Genomic DNA, 17807 nt, shown 5'->3' with positions numbered 1-17807 from the left:
GGCAATATTCCCTATCTGACATCAGTACCAGGTGAACAGGAACAGGTGCTAAACCTCCCTAACTGTGTCTGGAAGCTTCTTGCTGAGTCATGGCTACTCCTTCAGAGGTGGACAGCCTTGGGTGCCTGTCCCAGGCAATAAAGGGCCACGGGGAAAGATTCTGCACTCTCTCTCTCTTTTTTTTTTTTTTTTTTGCACTCTCTCTTAGACCACCACTCCTGACCCATTTGTCACAGTTTCACAGAAAGAGACAAACAGCCCCCTCAAACATTCACCACGGATCTCATCAGGGCTGAGAGGAAGCCTACCTTCTGGTTCACTTTGGTGGCCGCCACAGTCAGATTGTGCAGATCCTGGGGATTGCAGTCAGTTTCATTCATGCAGCAACTCGGGGGGATGCCATGCTCCAGGAAGTAGGGGCTGGTGCTCCAGTTCGTGTAGTTCTGCACACCACAGCAGCTCAGCTGTTAAGGGGGAAAGGGAAAGAACCAACGTGTGCAGATCAAAGACACTGTGGTCTCTTCCTTCACTACCCTGAGGCATTTAGAGAAACATAGGCCAAGGCCTCAGGTCAACAGGCACAGCTTTGGTGAGTAAAGGTGAGCAGAGGCTCTACTATCCATTATACTCACTGGGAGAAGGAAGAACTGAGAGAAGGAAGTTAGTCCTAGATCACATGTTGTGTCGCCCTTCTTACCACTTTCATAAAGGGAAGCGGTGGTTCTCTGGCCTGGCTCAGCATCAAAACCACCTGCGTGGCCTGGGTGCTGTTAAAGGTACAAATCAACAAAACTGGGCTTGTTGATGGGGAAGGTGAGACAAAAATGGCTTCAAAAATATCTTTTTTTTTAAAAAAATGATCTTTTAAAATCTTATAGATCACAGGATCTCTACCAATAAGTAAATGGCTTGGGGGGTAGGTGCAGGGGCGTGGGGGGAGAAGAGAAAGGAGAGAAGAAGAGACAGCTGGTGTTGGTAAACTATACCCCCCTCCCCAGCTTTCTGCTTTTGTAAATCAAGTTTTGGGGGGACACAGCCAAGCCTGTCCCTTTACATACTATGCCTGCTTTTGTGCCACAAGAGTAGAGCAGTGTAGTTGTGACAGAGACTGATTGCATGGTCCTCAAAGACTGATTGCATGGTCCTCAAAGCCCAAAATGGTTACTGTTTGACCCTTTCCAGAAAAGGTGTGCCAACCCCTGACATAGAGAGTAGTAGAGGAAATGGGGCAAAAGTAGAAATGAATTAGTGAATCTGGGTAAAAGGTATACAGCCCCTTATGCTCTTCTTGCAACTTTTCTGGTGAGTCTGAAATGTGATCAAAATACCAGAAAAAATAAAGATAAAAAATACTCCCTCTGAAGTAAAAAACAAAACGTTCAAAAAAACATCCCCCCACCCCAAACCAGGAAGCTACCCAGGTGACCCAGATGGGCCCTGAGGCTTGAGCCCCAGCACTCATCCCCCCGAGCACCCCTAGGCAGGAGACAGCTACTTCTCTCAATCTCCTCTGCAAAGCACCAGCCGCCTAGGGCAGTCTCACTCCTGCCAGACCCTCAGCTTTTCCTAGGCCCGCTGCCCACCCCCACTATGCTTCCCAAGCCGGTAGACACGGCTCACTGGTGCTCTCCACTAAAGATACTACTTCCAGAATGCCAGCCATTTGGAGCCAATGCTAAAAACTTAGCAAGGCTGCCATACATTCACTGCCTCCTTTCCAAGGCTTCGGATTTTAAGGGCAAGCTAGCTTTCCTTGGGATGCTCATAATCCATACTGATGAAAAGCAAGCTGCAGGAACTGGTCCCTCTTGATGCTAATTACCTGGATAACTGGACCCTGGACAAGTACTAGGTATAAACTTGAGGAAATGGAACTGGAGGCCAGGAATCAATAGCAAATGCTGATGGTCCAACACCCCCAGTGGCCCCCAGGTCTGAGGCCTGACGTCACAGGCAGTGACCAGGCCAGTCTCCTTCCCTGGAACTTACGCTGCGCTGCACATGATCCACAGCCCGGCTCCTCTCGTCATTGCCGTTGTAATTCTGCATGGCGTCCGTGTAAGTCCTCAGGAAGGTGTCCTTGATCTGTAGAAGGCAGGGAGGAATGTGGTCCCAGTCCACCACCACCCAAATGGACTCAGATTCATACTGACTTCTACTCCCAAATGGCTCTTCTGAAAATCTCTGAATAAGTGTAGGCCAGGGAGCGAATGGCCCTGTTTTCTGAGACAAAAGATCTCAGAAAGTTTGCTGAGGGATTTATTAGCTCAGGAATGTAAAAAAGGAAAATGTTTTCCTCCTCCTCAATCCAGAGGAAGAAGCCTGCCTTGTGAAATGACCCACTGATGTAGCCAGTTTCTGCAAGAGCTGGGAGAGTGAGCCCCAACATCAGGCCTGGCTTTTCTACTTATTTTCTTCACATTGATTGATGGCCTTCTTCTGTCTCTAACTTTTACTGCCCTTGCTCTGAAGAATAGCAAAGGGCAGGTCACTGGAGGGCAGGAAGATGGATGTTGCCCTGGCCAGGAAGAGACCCCTATTCTAGCATGCAGAAGTAGGGCAAAACCAACCTGCACTGACCTGTCTTCATCGAGGCCAAAAAGAGAGGCGAAAGGACATGAACTTTCCTTGTTGCTAAGTAATTCACAAAACCCTTTCTGCTCCTCTGTGAGTACATTCAGCTGTGGGTTAACTTTCAAGCTCTGTTCCCCTGGAAACCTGCTGAAGGTGGGGTGTCAGGTGTGTTACCAGGCAACTCCCCACATATGGTAGGACTGCCCCCGGTTGCCAAAATGACTCTGGAGTGGGAGGACAGCCAATGATACTAATTGCCTGGTGGGAAGCTTGGGGCGAAATGTGGTGACTCTCTTACATAGGCATGCTCCTTGCTGAAATACTGGGTGCTCTGCCCATGGACTGCTTACAAGAGATAAATGGACATTAGTCACACAGAGCTTCTAAGCCATGGTGGGTGCTCCACTTGGCTGTTCATTTCGTTTCATTGCACCTGCACTGTCTCTGCAGGGTGGGCAGGTGCACATGGAAGAGACCCTGGACCACATTGAAGATTTCCACTGAAGAAACAAGCCCCTTGCTGGTGGGCCATGGGTGGTGTTGTAAGCCCCACCCAGCACTCCTCTAAGAGTTTCAGATGCACAGAGGTGAGGTAGATGAGGGTGTCCAGGCCCTGGCTATCAGGAACCACGGACTGATCCCTCCCCCCGCTCCTCCCCCCAGGGACTCCAGTCATGGCAGCATGTGGGAGGAAAGTGGGCAAGGGCTCAGCTGCATCTGGAGTTCACACATGTGCACACACACACTGGGGGCACCTCCAGGGCTATGGAAGCCAGGACTTCATCAGGTTTTACCTGAGAAGAAGAATGTGGAACCTAATTCCAGACGCAGCACCCATACAAAATGGGCTCTAGAAGTCGGCCTTGACACCTGCACTTGTAGCTCTGGTAAGGGGAGAACCAGAGCAAAGGGGAAGAGGGGCAGAAAGCACATGAGCAAGCTCCCTGGGAACGCAACTTGGCCAAGCACAGAAGCGGGGTCTGGGGCAGATCATGGCCGACTGTCCACAGCCTCATCGTGTTTTCCATGTCTATCTGGTTAGGAATTTGTATTCCTTTCTAACATATACGTATCTAGTTCTGGCTTTACCATGATTTATAGGGTATGATAACAGGCTGTGGGGGAGTTAGGGTCAGTACTTCATTGTAGCGCACACTCTCTCTGACCTATCACCACTGTACACATCTGACAGGGGACACCATGGTAGCTACAGACAGCATGAGGACATCTCGTCTCTGCCTGAGTGTCTACTCATTGTCTAAACAGAGCAGCCACAGGGACAGTGCAAGGGAAGAGGGTCACACATGATCTGAGACAGCCAGCAATGTCCTTGAAACCACAGTTACGATCACAAAACTATTCAGAATTCTTTTCAGCTTCTTAAGTCTCAACTATTACATGTCAATTAGAAACAAAGTGCTGTAGAGGTTTCAGATCATGATGGCCTTCTCTCTCTCCCCCTCACCACCACATAGAGCAGCAGGGCCCCTCACTCCTGGGCTTGGCTTCTACCCCCCAGTTGGTGGGGGGTGGGTTGGGGGGCAGCCCCCAGGGCTCTGGGGAGGAGACAGGGGAGGGCAGGCTTTTTGGGAGTAATCAAGCAGTCACAGAAATCTTATTATATAGACACCCACTTGTGCCTTGCTAAAGCTGCGATTTTTTTTAAAGATATTATTTATTTGAGAGAGAGTGAGAGCACGAGCAGGGGGTGGGGGTGGCAGAGGGAGATGCAGGCTCCCCACCAAGCAGGGAGCCCAACACAGGGCTTGATCTCAGGACCCCGGGATCAGGACCTGAGCCAAAGGCAGATGCTTCACCGACTGAGCCAGCCAGGTGCCCTGAAGCTGTATTTTAAAAGGAATATTTAATCTACATCGAAGGTCACTGCTTTAAGACAAGGTGGAAAACCTTTCATGCAGGAGCCATCTCAAGGAAGAAAATGAGGATCAACAACTAAGGTGTCAAGTTTGGTGAAATTCCTGCATTTAGATTTTTCTGGGCATTTCAGCCCATATGAAAGGACGTTTTGAAAACAGCCATACCACTGGAAATGCCATACAGCCTACAAGTGGCCCCTTGTACATTTGAAGAGGTTTCAAAAATCCTCCTCCCAAAGACCCTCTGAGTTCTCTGCTTTGTGTATACCCACCTCATGACGAAACACAAAGCCTGAAATGCCAGCGACCAGCTCAGCCAGGAACACCAGGGACAGAAACATGGCATACTGAAAATCAAGCACATAGGGACAAAGGAGGGCACGTTAGGATCAGAAGGAGTGCTCCTCTAGGGGAGGTTACTTCTCATCACAGGGAATCACACAAACGCTCATATCCCCCAAAGTTGAGAAAAAGTTTAAAAATACTCTTGTCCAGATTTCCCCACAGGAGCCTCAATATAGAAATGTCTATTTAATATGCATAAACGTTCTGGGCCACACATGCTGAGGAGAGCTCATCCGGAGACTCAGCTCAACCAGGAGAAATCTGGAAGGGCTTTTTATAACTCAGGTAGCCCCTATTTTTGATGTTAGAATGGTTGAGCCAGAAAGCACTCTGGGGGAAAAAAAAAGATTCTGGAGGTCACAGGTCTGCCTTGTCTGCGAATCCTTCATATGACCTCCTTCATGATGGTCAACTGGCATCTGCGTGCACCCTTCATGTGGTTTCTGCAAGCCTAGACTAGTTCCTCCACCTTCGTACCCATAGTGGCCCATTCAGTTTTCAAATTGTTCCCGTTGCTGGAAAGCCTTCCTTTCTCTTGGCCACAGTTGGCCTACTTGTAACTTCCACTCCTTGGTGCTGGAACTGCTTTCAGATCCAACCTTGCTCCTATGCAATGGTCCTTCATATGCATGAACACAGCTATGATGTGAACCTGCTGCTTCTCTTCATTTGGGTAAATCGCTCCAGTTTTCTTGAGCACATCTCCTAAAATGGCTTCAAACCCCATTCCTTTGCAACTGTATCAAGCCCATGCTGACAGAAAGACCACAATGCACACAAGTCAACATGCTTCCTCAATATGGTGATTGGGCTTGGATGTAGCACTTAATTAAGGCAAGGGCCAGTAGGCTACTTATCTCTCTTGTTTCACACAGTGTGTAGAGTTGATAGCCTTTAAAAAGCAAGCAAGCTACGCTACTAACATTGTTTGTAAGTCTCGAAAACCCTTATTGCTTCTTACTCATTTCATGCTTCCTATACTTCCCAAGTGTGTGCATGTGTGCATGCACACGCGGGTGTGCACCCGTGCCTCCTAAGTTCAGGGATAAATTACACGGTACTTAGAGGACATTAAGGGTTTCCATTTTTGTGGCTTTGAAAAGAAGATAAAAGGAAAGAGAAGTGATTCTTTTCCGACAAAGCATATGTCTTACAATCTGTTTCTTCACATCTCAAAATGAAACACAACAGTCCTGAATGTTTGGAAGGGTCCTAGGTGATGCTATAGAATTTGGATAGACTATACATGGTCGTGTCAGTTACTTATAAGTGTACATATGTGCATAGGATCATAAATTATTTTTCTTGGTTAGTGGCACATATGTTAAAAGGAGGAAATACTCGCCTAAAAGGCCAGTTTTGTTTGCGATATTAACAAAAGTCTCTACATGCACTTAAAGCACAGCCACTAAGCAAATGCGGTTGTAAGTAGAATGCCCCACGTACATGACATCTGTCTCTCAACTTGGTTGACATTCTGTCAACTCAACAGAATGCAGTGAGAAGCACATTTGACTCTAGGGAGAGTCTCACACCAGGCCTAGAATCCAGCAGAACATCCTAGGGGGAGTAAGTGTCAGGAGGCAGGTGGGAGCAAAGACATTTGACTATGTGTGGTCAGAAGGCCTCCTACGTTGGAATCCTCACTTTGTTGTGGGCTCCTAAAGAAGAGGCAGCCACTCTGGGCCTCCATGAAATGGCAGTAGTTATTTTCAGTTGTTTTGCAACTAATGAGGTTAAATGAGAACCATAAAATTCTAGAATGAGAGTTAATCAAGTGACTTCCGCTCTTGTCGGCCAGATCAGCAGTTTCCTATCTCTGGGAAGTTCCCTGTTTCCAGGAGCTTCCAGAGAACAGCTGCTTCTCCTTCAGAAGGCCTTGGCCAAAAGCCTATGGGGGAAAGCTTGTACTAAATATAGGTGGTAGGGGTCGAGCTTTCTCCACATGAAAAGACTGTAGTAGAACTAGTCTTGGCTTTGGAAGGAGACGTCTAGGGGTTCTAACCCTAGTTCTCCACACACTAGTCATGTGAAGCTGGGCAGGTTATGCACCCAGTACAGCATCTAGCACATAAAAGGAACTGATGGGTTTTTAAAATACCAAAGACAAAAACTAAACAAAACCCCTAGCAATTCTCCCCAAAGGCTCACCTGCTAGTGAGCTCCCAAGTGTTAGGGGGAGATGGCAGAGTGGTCTGAAACCAGCTTCAGCAGAGCCACAGAGAACTGTTCCAGTGTTGTAGCCCCTCTGCCATCCCCCTTTAGGTGGAGCATTTGGGCTGGAAGAAACCTTGCTGAGTTAGTCCAATGCTATTTTTTCATAAATGGGGACAGTGGCCCAAAGAGGTTACATCCCTGCCGCTAAAGACCTAAGCCAGGCCTCCTCCCTTCTTGTTTGGACACAGGGATTCTTAGCCATCTTTCTTTTCTATGCCTCTGAAGTAAATTCTCCCCTTGCCACTCAGTGAACTAAACGGGAGGTTCTCAACCCCTGCTGTACAATCGAATCCCGTAGAGAGCCTTTGGAGAGTGTGATGCCAGGGCCCTGCAGCCACGGATTCTGGTTCAGCCGGCTGGAGGTGGGACCCTGGCAAAGGAGTTTTTAAAAAGCTGCCCAGGTGATTTAAGCAGGCATGCAGAGTTGAGGACTAGACCAAAAGAAATCCTAAGTCTTGTAAGAAGTCCTGGAAGGGCAGACTCCAGGTGCTGGCATCGAGTGGCAGGTGACAGCAGCAGAAATGCCTCCATGTGTCTTCACTATGGCTTTTCCATCAACCCAGAAGAATCAGTGCTGGCCAGAGCATTGACCTCCTGCATGGTCTGCAGGACAGAAGTGGCCAGATCAAACACTCCCTCCATGAAGTTGTCAAGAGACTCATCAGTGCCACTTTGGAAGGTGGTTCCTTTGGAGTGAGTCACCTGCACACTTGTATCAGTCACTCGAGGGGAGTAAATGTCACCCTAACCTAGGGCTAAACCAGGAAGTAGAGGCAACACAGCACTGAGGGACCCTCCACTCTACCCTTTCACAAAATGAGGCCTCTGAAAGAAATCTCTTTAAACAGAATGTTCTTTTGAGGAGAGGCCCTTGCTACATCTATAAAATCTTTCAATGTTGATGCTCATTAAAGAAAAGAAGAGCATGAGCAGTGAGTGGACAATTAGGCAACGAGTCTACCAAAAATTAAGAATTGTGGTAACAGCCTTGCAACAGCCTGCCCCTTACCCTTTGGGAAACATCACGCCATGTGTGCTCTATTACAGTAAAGGTGCCAAACACTGGGCCCAGTAGCCACCATTTGGCACTGCATCAACCCTCCCTTGAGTGAGGGAGCTCTGGCTTAGCTCAACTCCCATAGCACTGAGCCAGGGTGTGCAGGTTCAGAGAAGAGTGTGCCCACACAGCCAAGCATGGCCAAGTTCAAGGAGGCAGAAAGTATTTCTCCAGTGGGAACTGGAAGCTGAAAGGCTGCTTATGGTCAGGATGCTGCCTTGCCCACCAAAGCTGTGCATTACATACCTGAAGAGCTTTCTAAGAAAGAATTCAAAACTGGGCCAAGGCATCTTGCCATGAAGATACAGATGGCTTCTTGCAACCACAGGCCACTGCTTTGTCACTACCTACCCCAAGGGACCAGAACTGGATTTTTTGTGCCAGGCTGTGTTTGGGGTTGTTTGGCCCTCTAAAGGATTAAAAGGTGGATTAGGCAAGAGTCTGGACTAAAATTAGAGTCAAGGCATATTGACTTGTGTGGGGCTTTTGGAAGGGCCATGTTGCTTTCATGTGATCTATATTTTTTTTTCAAAAAGTAGTTGAAAGAGCAGTATTGTGTTGTGACAGACTCACCAGTTTCAGCATCCACGGGCTACCACGGCAGGTTGCGAAGCATCCAAATAGGCCAAAGACCACAATGGTGGTGCCAGTTCCAATGAGCACATAGGGAGCATTTGTGGAGTTCTCAGCAATCAGGGAGATGTAGGTGCCCAGAGTAAGTTTGCCCCAGACTCCAACGGCCAGCAGGATCACCCCAGTGATCTGAAAAGAGATGGAGGGGGAGAAGGAACAGTGAAACTGTGAAGGTGAGAATCGATATTGTGATATGGCCTGGATCTGAAGACTCATGTTCCTGTGGGCAAGTGGCACTTGCTGCAGGAGTTCCGAAGCTGCGGGGAGTGGCAGAGGCCAGTCATTCAAGCCATCAGAGGGTAAAGACACTTTGGTTTTGTACAATTAGATCTGGCCCTTATGCAAAACCATATGTGGCTATCATATGGATTGAAAGTCTAGCCGACAACAAGGAACCTTTTTTTTTTAAGCTGTCTTTTTAAAAATGCATGTTAATACAGGTCTGAGAGCCCTCCCAGGCCCAGTCAGAGAGCTGCCGCCCAATGCTGAGCTGGGCATAATGCCAATAAGAATGTCGGCTGTCCTCTTCAATGCCACGTGTGGATACAGTACATTTTAAGGATGTTTTGCATGATAGTTTATGGAACAGGATGATTTCCTTTCACTATTATAACAAAAATCTCTACAAAAGCAAAAATTCAAAATATCTTTGAATCCCTATCAATATACTACCTTATTTACAGTGCTTTATTCAATATAAAACAACAGAAGAATCTGAATCACTCCTGGAATTAGCCGTAATGCGATTTGGCAAATCCTGCTGATAGGTCCAAAGGAAATCCCCACAGCATGTCTAAACTTCAGACCCTTGCATCAGTCAGACCCTGACTTTAGGGGATAGACTTGGGGCTACAAGCTATGCCTTGCCCTCCATCCCATGCAGGCTACATGACCCAGTGGCAGACTTTGTTTCTCTACTTCCCTGGCTGGTCCCTCTTTCAGTTTGCCAATAGCTTAGCAACTCATTCAAATGGACATCCCTCTAACTGCCACCTCTTCTGACATCTCATGAGTCTTGAAAGAAGCCTGGATGTCCAAGGGAACCCTTCTGCAGCTCTGCCCCACCCTATGGCCCTATCCCAGATGCCTCAGCTTCCTGTTCAGCCTGGCTATCCAAATGAGGAGGCATAATGAGAAATAGAAGCAAAACAAGATGATACACATCAATATTCACCCTTGCCAAGGTCTCCCCTGTCCATCAACACACTGTCCTAAATATGTGCTACAAGAGGAACCAAATGGCAGGGCCAGTTAAGATGCCTGGGCCTCTCTCCTGTATACTCTGAAAAGCCCCACAGTCTGGAGCCACCAAGCTCCACCATCAGACTGTTTCTCTGTGCAGGGCGCTCCACCCATGTGGAGGAAGGGATCAGTGGGAAAAGCAAGAGCTTGTTGATATTCCCCTGACCCCACCCCAGTTACCTCTCTACTCTGTAGGGCCATCTGCGAAAGATACAATTAAAGCTTTACATCAAGGATGCCTGGATGGCTCAGTGGTTGAGCATCTGCCTTTGGCTCAGGGTGTGATCCTGGGGTCCTGGGATCGAGTCCCACATAGGGCTCCCCATAGGGAGCCTGCTTCTCCCTCTGCCTATGTCTCTGCCTGTCTCTGTGTCTTATGAATAAACAAATTAAAAAAAAAAAAAAAAAAAGCTTTACATCAGAAAAAGATTGAGGGACCAGTGCTAGTTTCATAAGGGGAAGGTGAATGAATGTGATACAATCTTGAGGAGATAGCATTTGACCCTAATATTTGGGAGAAGGTGGCCCAGTGGAGGTCTGCCTGCCTTTGAAAAGTTCCTATGGGGGTTGGCCTCAGTGAGTTAAGAAAACCAAGACCTGGATGCGGCCAAGAGTTTCAAGTCCTCTGCTGCCACCATGTGGCTGCTCAAGAAAAGTAGCTCCCTTGAACAGCCTCTCTTGCCATATGGAAGCATAAAATGGAAACATAACATGCCTTTCATCCACCAGAAGCAAAATAGAAGATTCAACTCTCCACTCATTAGGGGTAGGAACGCAGTGAACACTGGGGAGGAAGGAGAGTGCCTGGGCTATCTTTTATGACTCAATGCGTAGCATGGTGCCAGGCACAGAGGAAACATTAAATGGGCACCAATGAACATACATTTCACTTCTCTGGGTCTTGGAACCTCTACCTCATTAAAAGAGTCCTTCAAATGTCATATACTTAAAAAACTTCTTCATTGGGTGGATGTTGTGAGGGGCCCTAAAATGGAACCAAAGAAAAACCTCTTCCCCTACTTCCCACTTCTACCATTATCTGCCTAATCCTATAATGTCACAAGGTCAACGTACTGAACAAAACCAAGAATTAATTCAATTAAGCCAAGCACTGTTTAGGCTGAATATACATCTCATCTACAGACTTGCTCTTTCAGGTGACTGACTCCCCTGTCCCCTGCCTTGCTCGCCCAGAGACTCAGTAACACTTAGGACATACACTGAGTAGCTGTATTGCACACACTGATGCCAGTTGTCATTGGGATGCAGTGGCTTTAGTGACCCAAGATAAGAGTCTGACGGCTTAGGTTTCTGTGACCAGTCATTTCATAAAGTTCACTTACCACCATAACAAATATTATGTGCAGTACGTTCAAAGTTAACACACATCCAGATTTTAAGGCTAATGTGTATTCACATTTTGATTCCCATTTCCTCCTTTCAAAAAGTCATTTCTCCGAACACCACCATTGCTTTGCATAGCACAGCCCTCTCATGCAAAGCACAAAACCTGTAACATCCACTTTTTAAAATGTTCATAAAATGTAAATGACACTAAAATTAGAATACTATTTTTGCAGACCTTAAAGGTGCCTCTTAAAGCCTCTTAAAGCTTGCCAGCAGAAGCAAAGAAACACAACACTGTGGATACCACATTGCATGGGAGAAAAGCCATCCAGGATCTTGGTCTTGACCAAGCCAAGTCAGCCTCTAAGGAACTCTTTCTCCTAATGATGTGAAGACTGGACCCCATCTAGAACCTATCTGCTGGGAATCTAAGAACAGCCCAGAGAGAAAAGGCCTTCTCCAATGCTGCTCTTCTCACATTCAGAGATCCCTGATGGACCAACTCTGCATTTGGAAGCCTGAACCCCACATATACAAGGCATTTTGCACACATTGAACCTACCTCTGCAGCCTCATCTCTCTCCCCCTCTTTATGCACTCTATGTAGTTCCAGTAAAACCAGGCTGTTCTCTGTATTTCCTGTGCTATCTTATTTCTCAGCCTTTGCTCACGACGATCCCAGCTACACTTCTTCCCCTTCCTATCACTACCTGTCTATATCCTAAACTCGTACGGCATACCATACCCACTCCTCACAGCCTCCTTACACAGAACTTACTCTGTAGTATGCCCCTGTCATGCAGCGCCCTATCCCCATCCCATGCACCTCCAGGACTGCAACCCCCTTGAGGGCAGGAGCTGTGCATCATGCACATGGTCAATGTCCAGTACACGTCTGCTGAGTGAAATGAATAAACACCTGATTGTAGATGTGAGAAGGAGAAAGAATTTTCTTATTAGCTATCTATCTGCTATACTCCCTGAATCTCTGTGAGGAACCTGCCAATCCAAGCAGGCATTGTAGTCTGGGGAAATCACGATGCTAAGGACAAAGACAAAGAACTGATCGGGACAAGGGAAAGGAGGTTGGGCTGCAGTGCGCCCTACGGTGATAGAAACCACAGTGGGTGGTGGTAGTGGTGGTGGACTTGGGGCAAGTACTGGATGGAACTGCCAGGCAGTTGAAGGAAAAAAAAACCCCACAAGCTAAGGGCTGAAATCCATAAAACAAGCTCATGCTTTCTCTCATTTTGTCTACTATAATAACACTTTTCAGCAAAGGTAAGAAACATACAAAGATCAGCCAAAGTCAAAAGTCATTGTTAGGGCAGTCGGGTGGCTCAGCGGTTTAGGGCCACCTTCAGCTCAGGGCAAATAAATAAAATCTTTTTTTAAAAAAGTCATTGTTATCTGTGTGATTTTCTTCTTGGTTCCTTCCAACACGCATGTGCACACACATGCTCACCCCTATGTGTACCTTTACAAGCACCCACAGGGTGACAAGCAAGGCACGGGTCCCTTTGACACATCTCTTCTGCTTTTGGTCACAATGAGGAGGCTCAGGGCTCACCAAAGCAATTTTGTGTCTGAGCTCCTCAGAGCCCTGCAATTTCTAAACCAATTGGTGTGGTCACTGGATTTAGCTTTCTCATGGACGTTTTGCTTCTTTCCCAGAAGGCTCCATTAACAAGCAGCAAACAGTGTAGCTGAAGATGGGACAAAGCAGAGCTTACAGTTCAGAGCCCACATGAGTGGCCTAGGTAAGGTGCCGCTCTCATGCCAACCACAAGCTGGGAGCGCAGGCCCGCCAGCAGTAGGTAGGCTGAGGCTCAGAGTCTCATTGCATTCCCGGCCGCTCGACATTTTCTGTGTGCTTCCTCTGCAGCTCAGAATACATGGGCAGCAGAGTGCCTCCGGCTACTTCTAATTTGGGCTTGGTGAGGAGGCTGAAAAAGCTATAATGGTAGCATCAGAACAAGTAGATCAGAACTAGAAAATGAGATGGCTCACATTACCTTAAAATCACATTGAAAGGCTCTACAGGTAGGATGGGGGCCAATATACCACGGGGTGTCCAAAATGTCCTGGAAGAGACATCCTGAGGTTTGTTTTCATCCTGAAGTGAATACTGGGGAAGCAGGAGCTGAGATCAGTACTGTCCTTTGCCCCCCTGCCAACCAGGTCAACACAGCTAATGCTGGGAAAGCTCTCTGCCGTCCCTGCAGCATCCTGGTCCTCAGCGAGGAGCCAGAGAGACGGTGCTTCTATCTTTCCCACCTGCCTGTGGGCATTTCACTGGAACCCACTGCCTCCTCTGCACAGAGACCACAGCAGCAGCTCCTCTCATGCCCATGAAAGGCTGTCCCAGGTTTGGGTCTGACAGAGCCAAATCCATGTATTCTTTATTTCCTTAATTGCATAAGATATGAAGTATGCACCTGTGTCACCATTGGCATAATGTGTATCTGTTCTTATAGGTGGGGCTGATGAACCCATGTATCATGCAATTAAAGGTAAAAAAAAAGACCATGAAAAGCTGAATTATAGAAATACAAGCTCTCTCGAAGGCACCCCATCCTAAGAAGCAATATGGGATAGAAGGCACAGGAACTAAAACCAGCCTAAAGAAACACACAGAAAAAACTGTAGGCCGAAATCTCAGTCAGACGGCATGGTAGGTGAAGCCACAGATCAATCATCCCAGAGGCTTCCAGGTTCATTCACCCCTGGTGACTCCACGCAGAGGCACTGTGAAAAGTTCTTCCTCAACTCCAATTCTCTAACTCAGAAAAAGCACAGGACACAGAAACTCCATACATATCATAATTAAAATAAGTACAATAATTAAAGTAGTCATGAAAGCATTAAAATACGGGGTCCTCAGCAGTCAGATTTTAAGCAGCAGCCAGCAAACTATGCTTTCTGCCCACTCTTACTTGAAGTGTGAAGCTGAGGAGACTGCAGGGCAGGGTGCTTTGCCCAGTGCTCTGACCTGATTTTGTACACAGGGATAATAAGGCAACCAGAAAGGCAAACCAGCAAGCCTCCACCACGTTGCGGTTTTCTCTTTTAACTTGAAGAAGTAACAGTGTGAATCTGTTACATTTACAACTTAAGATCTTATTACAATTTTTTTTGTGAAAATACTGCACTGGACTAAGAGGCAGAATTTATTGGGGTTTTCTAGTAATCCTGAGAACCGACTCCAGATGAGGAGCAGGAGGGGAGCCAGTATTTTTAAAAGGTAGGTGAAGGGAAGAGCTCTGGGCTGGGAGTTAGAATCCTAGGACTTCAGTTGCAGTTTATCACAAATTAGCTGTGTGACTCTGGGCAGATCACCTAACCCTTCTGGGCCTCTTTTCCCTCTTCTGTAAGATCAGCAGGTGGAAAACACTGATTTCCAGTGCCTCCCTCCAGCTCTAACATTCTGATACACCAAATCAGAATCTCCAACTTGACATGCTTATTCACTCTGAAATCTATTTAGGGATGTGCCCACTGGGAAAATAAGCACTAGAGAGTTTACTAGGTCCTTCCTGTGACTGACAAACTGTCAGCAGTGGGAGTAGGAAAGTCAGCTCGGCTCTGGACTCACTGCCCACTGTTCTGCCAGCTTCCTGAGGTGACAACTGGCTGCTGGGAAAGAGAAGGAAAGAAATGCCCAGGGGGTCAGGCATTGCAGTTTTACACAGATGCTCAAAAATTCATTAGGTCACTAGCTTAACAACAAGCTTTACTTCTTATACGAAGATGACATGTCATCTTAAGAGCAATAAGACATATGCTTTGAGCTGCTTCTTTCTAGGAGACTATGTTAGCCAACCCAACCTTTTTGCTCTCTTGCTTTTGTGGCTATGGAAGAGAGCACATGTTACAGGACAGGGAGATTAGCGTGATCATTAAAAGGGGACATGGAAATTGAGAAGAGGGAGAGAATTGATATGATCTTAAACACAGATTGTCTAAAACTGAGTTTGAGGGCACCTGGGTGGCTCAGGGGTTGAGTGTCTACTTTTGGCTCAGGTCATGATCCCAAGGTCCTGGGATCAAGTCCTGCATTGGGCTCCCCGTGGGGAGCCTGCTTCTCCTTCTGCCTGCATTTCTGCCTCTGTGTGTCTCATGAATAGAAAGATAGAATCTTAAAAAAAAAAAAAGAAAAGAAAGAAAGAAATAAACAACTGAGTTTGAGAACCATTAGGAAACCCAGAGACTGTCTGGTCCTGGCCCTGTTTTCTATTGTGTTTCACATGACCAAAGGCACTCAGAAGGGAACATTCAGAAGGTGCTCATGGATTTGAGGCCACAGTTTGGGAATGAGTCAGAGATGCAGGTGAGGGCTGAGGCCAGAAGTGACAGTCAAGGGAAAGAGGTGTCTCAGGAAACAGAAGCAGAGGACGGTGGGAAGGACACGGCTAAGGCTTGAGGAAGATAGTCACTAGAATGTCGGGGGATGATGCTGGAATTTGGGGAACAGTGAGGAGATGCGGCAGAACCGAGTGGACAAGTCTATGAAGGTGGCTGCCAACAGGAGAAGTAGGAGACACACAAAGAAAGAGACTTGTTTTTCTCCTAAAGACTTACTGGAAACAAAAGGCCAGTGCAGTTGGGCTCCAGGTATGCCAATGGGCAGACAGGGTACTCTTTATTTATATACCCAGTAAAGCCCACTACAACTGTGTTTTACATTTGAATATTATTCATCCCGCAGCCAATTCATAGAATTCAAATTCCAGGAGCTAGGGCATGAGCCCAAAGTGATTTGTCAAAAACTCTAGCTTCTATTTGGATTTTACCAGTGAGCGGCCAGGATCTGATGTGCACACTGTCTAACAGATCATACATAGATGCTTCTGAAAATATGAAAAGGGCTTTGAACAGCACTATGAAAAGCTAAGGAATTCCGGCTCCTGCTGTGGGCTCACCACAGGCCTTTCTTCACATGTGTAGTAGAGCAGCTGACCGTGTCATAGGAAACGGCTCCAGGGATGCTTTAAGTCTATCAAACAACGCTTCCGTCCTCCCAGATGTCTTAAATATGCAACCACCAGCTTGCGCCCATCATGTTGCAGATGTGCCTTCGTTCCTCATCTGTGAAATGACAGGCCTGGCCCCATAACATCTATAGGAGACCTTCCTGTGCTCAAGTTTTTATGTGTTTTTTTGAGTTTCCCAGTGGTCCTCAGAGGGGCCAAGATCAAGCCCAACTGTTCCCTAGGATGCAGACCTAGGCGTTCACCAAGGGCCTGTGCTGGCTGGTCTTTGTACTCAGCCTGGGGGAGTCTATCTGGGGAGGGGCTCAAGTGGTGGCTGGTTGGACACTGAATCATCTCTAATGTCCTAAAGGCCCAAGAAGCAGTAGAAATTGATCAATATGTTGGCAGTACTTCCTGAATCAAAAACTGGGTCTGAACATGGTGGAGACATTGGAAATAGACCTCTCACAGAAAGTCAGAGCTACACAGCTGCTCAAATCATAATCAAGACCACTTTACACAAATAGCCTTTCACTACTTGAATTACTAAATGCCTTCAAACGAGCCCAATCGGTTCTACCTTCTACTTAATTCCATTATTCAACAAAGGGTCACAGGAAATTTCCAAATATGTTATTAGGGACTCTGCATATCCTACTAGGAAACGAGAAAGAATGGGCAGCCTTGAATTGGTTTTGCATTTCCTGTATATCACCCTAAAAGATTCTGGACTTTGGGTCTCCTCCCTCTTAAAGAAAGGCCCCCAGAAGCAAAAGAGAATTTCAACCTGTGTTTATTAGGACATTGAAAAATGTCCCATTATAACCAGGAGAAAATTTTAAGGGCAGCTTATTCTGAGTTTCTCAGCATTACTTTTCATCTAAGTATTGCTGAGTTCTTGAGAAGGTTCAAAATAGGACTTAGGTTTTTGATTTACACCAACAGGGAGTGTTGTTATAACTTCAAGCCTCTAAGAGCATGTAAAAGAAAGAAGTGAACAAACCAGAGGTTAAGACTGTTGGGCCATAGTTCACACTTCTGGTTTCTCTGATGACCCAGATATATAAATAGATGGCGTAAAGGTGAATGCCTACTAAGAATTGGGGCAGCAAAGCCACTTATGGGGAGATTTGGGTACTTAGAAATCAGGACCAGCTGTAGTGGCTACAGTGACAGGAGCTTAATGTCTGGGGGATTCCCTCTATGCCACATGTCTTCCATGGAACCCCCAAGTTGATTTCACTCATATTTTTAAGATCTGTTGGCCCGGCTGACACACACACAGAGTTTGGTGAGTGCCAGGAGCACCAACAAACAGCCTTATCACTGTCGTCAGCAGGTGGCCAAGCAACTGAAGGAAGTGCCCTGGGGAGAAACCACTTCCTTGGCTTCCCCTCCTCAGGTGACCTAGGAGTGGACCAGTGCTGTGAAAAGATGTATCAGATTCCACACTAATAAGAAGAGCTATTTTAAAAGGAGATCGTGTCAGGGTAAGCTTATAAACAAGAGCTACGACCGTATTATTAATGCCCGTTGACAGAA

The 17807-nt window shown here is 46.8% G+C and overlaps 1 protein-coding gene across 1 annotated transcript in view; it reads right to left on the bottom strand.

The window, feature by feature from the left end:
- TSPAN7 (tetraspanin 7) overlaps positions 1–17807 on the bottom strand; it is a 127940-nt gene that overhangs the window by 14848 nt on the left and 95285 nt on the right. The window contains exons 2-5 of the mRNA XM_072744570.1: positions 8644–8832; positions 4724–4798; positions 1990–2085; positions 309–464 (exon numbers count right to left, since the gene is read on the bottom strand). Coding sequence (XP_072600671.1) covers positions 309–464; positions 1990–2085; positions 4724–4798; positions 8644–8832 — 516 coding nt within the window. The remainder of the gene's footprint in view (positions 1–308; positions 465–1989; positions 2086–4723; positions 4799–8643; positions 8833–17807) is intronic.

The sequence above is a fragment of the Vulpes vulpes genome, chromosome X, assembly GCF_048418805.1.
Source record: "Vulpes vulpes isolate BD-2025 chromosome X, VulVul3, whole genome shotgun sequence".
Classification (NCBI taxonomy): Eukaryota; Metazoa; Chordata; class Mammalia; order Carnivora; family Canidae; genus Vulpes; species Vulpes vulpes.
Note: the sequence above shows the minus strand (reverse complement) of the source record. Positions and strands in the feature narration are given on the sequence as shown.